This window comes from Eucalyptus grandis, chromosome 1 (genome assembly GCF_016545825.1).
Source record: "Eucalyptus grandis isolate ANBG69807.140 chromosome 1, ASM1654582v1, whole genome shotgun sequence".
NCBI lineage: Eukaryota > Viridiplantae > Streptophyta > Magnoliopsida > Myrtales > Myrtaceae > Eucalyptus > Eucalyptus grandis.
In genome coordinates this window covers 51,595,930-51,603,049 of record NC_052612.1, presented here as the reverse complement: position 1 = coordinate 51,603,049, position 7,120 = coordinate 51,595,930, and the positions used below count along the sequence as shown (strand labels likewise).

Genomic DNA, 7,120 nt, shown 5'->3' with positions numbered 1-7,120 from the left:
TTTATTATTAGTCGGGGTAAATTTATTAAAGGGTGTACCAGTTTAGGATTTTTCATGATTAAAAAAATAATTTGAGATAAATTTGTTACAGATGTACCAATTTAGAATTTTTCAGGTATTAATCCAAAAAAAAAAAAAAGGAACCAAATTCAAATTTGCTTCTAAACTGCCCTGTCCTTACTTCAATCACGTCACCTTCTACACGTTATCCGACCGCTTTTTAATCTGCATTCCTTTGCCTCGGCACTTGAAAAACGAGAAAACGTCGTTCGATACGACGAATTTATAGCCGCCCACAAGACCGGCGTCACGGACAGCTACTAGCCGAGAGGATATAAGAATCCCCTTTCCCCTTGTCCCCTCCCATGCAATTCTCTGTGCTTTACCACCATGTCGACCGAAAATGCATCCTCCAATCTCACCGTCAACACTTCGGATTCTCTCCGGGCCGCCCTCAATCCCGATGGCACCCTCGACCGCGCCCGCTTCAACATACCGGTCACCTCCGCTACACTTAATCCCACCTCTCCCGCCAGTCCAGTCCTCTCAAAGGACGTCCCAATCAACCCTTCCCACAGCACCTGGGCCAGGATCTTCCTACCCACCCGTGCTCTGTCGTGCTCGGAGGAGAAACTCCCCGTCATAGTTTATTACCACGGCGGGGGATTCGTCCTCCACAGCGCCGCTTCGACGCCGTTCCACGAGTTCTGTGTCAGTCTGGCGCGTGAGCTCTCCGCTGTGGTCGTGTCGGTGGAGTATCGCCTCGCCCCCGAGCACCGGCTCCCCATGGCGTACGACGACGCGGTGGAGGCGCTGCACTGGGTTAAAACCGCCCGGGACGAGTGGCTCGCGGGCCACGCGGATCTCTCCATGTGTTACCTGATGGGCACCAGTTCTGGCGGCAACTTGGCCTTCTTTGCAGGGCTACGCGCATCCGCGTCGCACGACGAACTCGAGCCCCTGAAGATCCGTGGGCTGATACTGCACCACCCCTTCTTCGGCGGCATCCAGCGGACGCCATCGGAGCTGAGGCTGGTGAACGACCAGATGCTGCCGCTGGCGAAAGGCGATTTCACGTGGGAGCTGTCGCTGCCGCTTGGGGCTACTCGCGACCACGTGTACTGTAATCCAATGGTGGACGGTGGCTCCAAGATCTCGGAAGGGGTGGATAAGATGAGGTCGCTGGGGTGGAGGCTACTGGTCGCCGGCTGCGACGGAGACCCGCTATTCGATCGACAGGTGGAGTTTGCGCAAATGATGCAGGAGAAGGGGGTGAGTGTGGTGAGGGTTTTGACGGAGGGTGGACATCATGCGATCGAGGTCAGGGAGCCGGACAAGAGCAAGCCTCTGCTCCAAACCTTAAAGACTTTCATGTCCACGACTGTAACTAGTTAGGGCGGGGCCGATCCACCGGATGGGATCTCCGCGCAAAAATGTAGCCTGAAATTTCTCTCTAATTATCACGTTATATGAAATTTATGGGGTCTTGACGGTTTCGGACTCCTTGATCGTCCATGGTGTGTTTTTTTTTTTTTTTTAAATATGTAAATCGGAGCCCTATCGTCTTTAGGACTCCGGTATACGTCTAATAAATAACGTGGTTTCTCAATAGTTCACTACTTTCATCTTTACAAGCTTTGAAATTGATTATTGCTTTGGATTCTGGTCGATGGCAACTATGATAATGGGGATAGAAAATACTGTGGCATATTCTTTCTTGTTTGGTGCTTGTTCATCAAACATGTTCCTTCTGCTCATAATATCCAGCAATATATCACTTTATTAATTGATCTTTGGACTCCTAGCATTTACCCTGGATTTTTCTTTTCTTCCAATTGAAATTCAATGATTCCTACTTGGCTTTTTACTCCAACACGGCCGAAAGTCTAATCATTGAAACACCCGAATTCGAGACTATGAAGCATGCTCGAAATATCTCGATAAAGGAGCAAAGTCTTCCAAAAGGGCATGCGGTACACTTCAAGAAGAACTTCCATTCAAGTTCGAGAGGTGCATAGCATGCTCAGAAGCGTCGCCGTGCTTAGCAAGGCAATACTTGATCCCTCCTCAACCCATATAATTTGATAATTTGATAAAGACAAAAGCGTCGCCGTGCTTAGCAAGGGACCTATATTGACCAGGCAATATTAAAATCAGGGTCCATGGATTCAAGCAACGTATATTTTATTATTTTTCGTGGTCAATAGCTCCAGTTGGACCAAATTCCTCCCTGTTTTTTTCCCACAATTTGTTTCCGGTCCTTTTCCAGTACTATTTTGAAGATCTCTTTTGGCCAAGTGCAGGAGGCCGATCAGACGATAGAGGAAGCCTACTATCATGTTGATGCGCTTGCTATCATTATTTAAAGATTTCTCAACTTTTAAACCAATTTTTAGTGTGTCTGGCATTTCTACAAATACAAAGCAACGGATCAAATGGAAAAATCATGAATTTCTCCATCCATACATTTTGGGAAGAGCAACAAAACTTTTCGAGCCTAGCAAAGGTCTCCGTCACTTTATCATTTCTCTATTACATTCATACACTATGGATTCAACTATAGCTTATTCTTCTCTTCTTGCCAAATTTAACTTCGCTTCTAACTGCTTGTTCCTCTGGACGCTTTCTCTAGGGATGTACTTCAATCGGGTCACATTTGACACACTATCAGACCGTTTTCATTGGCTCTTTTCAACTCTTGAAAAATGAGAAAACATCATTCAAATCGAAACAAATTTAGTTACCCATAGGGCCATCCCCATAGTCGCTACAAGCCACTAGGATGTACGAATCCCCTTCGGTTGGGAGAATTACCAAAAAAGTCCTAAACATATTGTAATTGTGTCAATTCAATCAATCCGGTCAATTATAGTCAGCCGGCACTAACATGGATGCTAGTCGTTTGACTGATGCTAATGTGAACAATTTTAATAATATTTTATTTTATTTGAATTTTTATTAATTTTTTTATTTTTCTTTTCTTCCTTCTTTGCTTCTTTTCTTCACAATTGTTGGTAAGCCTCCAGTAAGGGTCATGGCCCTTGCCTGGCCTCATCCAAATCTGGGCAACTAGTTGAATGAATATGAGCCTCGAGTTCCACGATGCAACAAAATTCGAGCTTTCTAGATTTTGGGGCCCAAGCTCTAGGTTCTAGAGGTGTGCAACCGAATCGGGTATACTCGGTTCCCGAACCGGCCCACCCAAAAAAATAGGGTCAGGAACCAGTTCCCAAAATTCGGAACCGGTTTAAAACGGTCCGGGAACAGGTTTCAAGTGATTACCCACTCGGAAACAGGTTCTTGGACTGCTTTTAGAATCGGTTCCCGGACCGGTTTTGTAAGTAGAGGTCCAAAACCATTTTATTTCCCCCGATTTCTATTCTTACTCCCGCAATCACACAACGTTTTTCCTCTTGGCTCTTTCAAATACGCACGGCAGTCCTCCTTTGTCATTTCTCTTCATCACTTGCTTCCCTCCCTCACCGGCTCCTTCTCGCACCGTCCGATGGACGGACGGTGTTTGTCGCCGCCAAATTCTTGTATATCACATGGATTAGCTCTCCTAATTTCTCTTTTGAGGGAGGAGTTATGCTTGCATAAATGAGTAGCTTCATGTAGTAGTTGTGGGAGTAAGACTAATATTATACCCATGTTTGTTGCTAATTCTTTGCCTTATGATTTTATTTATTATAATTAGACTTGTGGATCATTAATTTTTCGTTTAGTCAAAAAGTTCATGTATCATTTACCCAAAAAAAAAAATTCATGTATTTATTTATTACAAGTACTTAATGTTTCAATACAAATTATGAGGATTATGTTATTTTTTCGCATATTAATATAAAATTCGAAGTCGTGTAAGATATCGGGAGATTGCAAAACAGGTTTCAGTGAAAACAAGGTTAACCCTAAAACCATATCGGAAAAATAGGGTGGGTTGGGTACAAGGTCCAATACAAATAATGTCAGGTATGAGAGTGCTAGTATGAACACCTAAAGGGGGGTGAATAGGTGTTTATAATAAATCTTGGCAAATATATGCGGAATAAAATAAACTTCAAACAAAGGAGTTAGGGAAGAGAATAAGAATACAAGATTTATAGTGGTTCGGTTTAATCTAAGCCTACGTCCACTCTCCCACGCTAACAGCCTTCTTGGCTGGATTCCACTATGCAATCAACAAGAGATTACAACTTCGAGTGCAAACACTTAGTATATCACACTATCTCACTAAGTCACTCTTTTGGTATTTCTCTCACGATCACAAACGTTTAAGCTCACAAGAGACAAGTGTATGATCGAAGATCGCTCAGACTTTGGAATTATAAATTCTACGCTCGGTTTCTTACTTGCTCATCAGTCCTCCATCTCCTTAAATACTCCCCCACTTCCAAACTAGCCGATGGACAGTATCCCGAGGATCGTCTTCCAATCTACCCATTGGACAGCTCTGTATCTAGAAGATTTGGTAACTGTTGAGTGACAAAGATAAAATCCCAAATTGATTCCGATCGCCCATACAAACGAAATCTTGGTTTCCATAAGTAAAACTTCTTCGTATAGAAAGTTCTTGTCTTCAACATCCAATTGTCAATTAATTAGATTGAGTCAATCAAATAAATCTTGATGTGGAATCCAAACCAGATCACTAGACGTTATATGATTAGGCTTGAGTTAGGTTCTGTCGAATCTTGATGTAAAGTTTGAAAGCAATAGACTTTACAATCTGAGTCTGAGCATATTCTGCTTCAGCATAGAATCTGTCTTTTGGTTCAGCTTCAGCATAGAATCCGTCTTCTGGTTCATCATTCACATTCAATCTGGAATTTGTCAGAGTTAACAGACTTCTGATGTAAAATAGACTTTGACACTAAAGTCTGGCAGTCTTCAGACTTTTGACACAGAAGTCTAGAAATCTTCAGAATATACTTTGGACATATGTTACATTCAATCTTCTGGCAGTCTTCTAACTTTGACAATATCATTTACATGTTCTATCATCTGCATGGTCTATTACTTAACCATTAAACATGTTAATAGCCTTTGATTTATTTTGTCATCTTCAAAACATCATAAGCGATTTCGCTAACAAGGTATAGTCCAGAAAAGAGGAACCAGTTATAACAGGGTTGGTTACAAGGTCTAGGTCTAGACCCTACTCACTCTAGACCCGATCACCCTTACTAGGTTCCCTCGCCGAGACCTGACTCTCCATGCAAGGCCTCGTGAAGATCCATGCTTACCAAGCCGATTGTCATTCTTTTTATTTATGTTTATGTCATTCACATGTGGCAATTTGTGATTGAATTTTTACAAAACACGCATGCCACGTCAGTTCACGACGTGGTACTATGTAACCACCGAGTACTTTCTCCTTTTATGGGTTCAGAATAGGAAGGATCAAGAGCTGCCGAGTTAAGAAAAGAGAACTTTTTTTTGCCCATCCCACTTACAATATAGTTAATTTCTTTTTTTACAATTACCAAATAATCTATTCAAAAACTCATTAATTCAAATAGTTATCTAAAAAAAAATCTTTTTTTACCATATATTTAATTCTTTTATTTATTTATCACCAAATAGTTAATTCAAAAACTTGTTTTTGTAGCAAATTGAAACCCCGTCAATCTGAAGATTCTAGAAGGAATAATCAGCACTTAAATGCAAAAGCCAAGATGGGTCTACTAGTCCTCCACAAGTCGATCATTACTCTTAGAGGTTGGAGATCGGCGTTCTCAGTTGAAGAGCACAATTGTGGAAGAAGATAAACAGTAGAAAGAAGATAAATTTTAAAGAAAAACTACAAAAGAAAAATCAAGCAAAATGGGGCATTTCGCTTAAGTTGGTGTATTGTCAAATGCTACTGCATCGCGTAGGACGGCTGACTATCATTAGTCTCTATATTATCTACTTGAAATGAAATGAGGACTTTATTGATTTAAAAAAAAAAAACAGATGCCATCGAAAAAACCTCTTGAAGATGGTTACCTACTCAAACCTCTTTTGATCAGAAGGCTAACTATTTTCTCCTTCAGAGACTTTGATCTTTTTAGATGTTCCCTCGCCCACCCTTCTGGAAATCAATTTTGTTGGGTGCTGATGACCACCTCACACGCTGTGAAAGTCGGCCGCAACTAATTCGCTTGGCTACGTGCTACCAACGCCTATGGCCATTTAATGAGACATGGACAAGACAAAGTTTGCTTGCTATAAACGTATGAACACAACCACTCTCCATATGTTTGAACCAAACAAAAATAGAAACTTCGAAAGTTTTGATAAGAAGATCCCAATACAGAAAATGACAAACATATTCAAAATGCCTTTTGCTTTGGCTTACAACCTGTAGAACAAAGACACAAGCTTAACTCTAGAGTCCCTCTCTAATTTTTCTCCTCTCTCTATCAAGTTCCACAATTGACCTTTCCTGTTCCTCGACAAATTCCAACATCTCTACTAACCGGCCTCAATATGAAAGCAATTCCTATGTTCTATAGGCTTGTATCCAGCAAACTCTTTCAAACTTGAGTTGGTGATAGAGTTGGTTTAGGAGGCAAAGTCCAACTAGGACTTTTCCTGAAAATCGGTTTTAGTATTTCTAACACTATCCACCCATTTGATTGTACTGAGCATCGTCCCATAAAAATAATTAGAGCTACATCATAGATGTTTGATTCTAACTCCAAGAAGCCTCACCCATGGCCGTGCACAAGGTTTCAATTGCTTTGGTCTTAATGTTCAACTTGCTGAAGCAGCCCAGATGGTACCAAGTTGTTCTACTTTCGAGTATATTCTGCTCATATGATTTTCTTTTCTTCTATATCACACTAACTAATGTCGATTCCAATCAACCAGAACAACCCTCGTTTTTCCTTGATGAACACAAGGAGTTGGACATGAAGGGGGACAATTCCAAGCTTCCAAAAATGGGTACAAAGCCATATACGTTGAAAATAGTATGTTATCATGAAAATATGTGACTCTTGGTTATAAAAAGAAATGATTGTCGACATGAAAAGTGGTGATGAAAAGTGGTGATGGTAGAGATAAGTGATGGGAGAATGGTAATAATTCAAACAATATCGAATCAACACAGCGGAATAAAATAATCTCCCCTCTT

The 7,120-nt window shown here is 41.3% G+C and overlaps 1 protein-coding gene across 1 annotated transcript; it reads left to right on the top strand.

Moving 5' to 3' along the window:
* The first annotated feature begins 250 nt into the window (after positions 1-250).
* On the top strand, positions 251-1,611 carry LOC104449335 (carboxylesterase 1). Its single transcript, XM_010063463.3, has one exon. It carries the CDS (start codon positions 391-393, stop codon positions 1,393-1,395), a length of 1,005 nt encoding a protein of 334 aa, XP_010061765.1. The 5' UTR covers positions 251-390; the 3' UTR covers positions 1,396-1,611.
* Positions 1,612-7,120: the final 5,509 nt, after the last annotated feature.

Excerpts from the sequence above, each read along its gene's own strand:
- LOC104449335 (XM_010063463.3), top strand. The coding sequence starts at position 391 with ATGTCGACCGAAAATGCATCCTCCAATCTCACCGTCAACACTTCGGAT.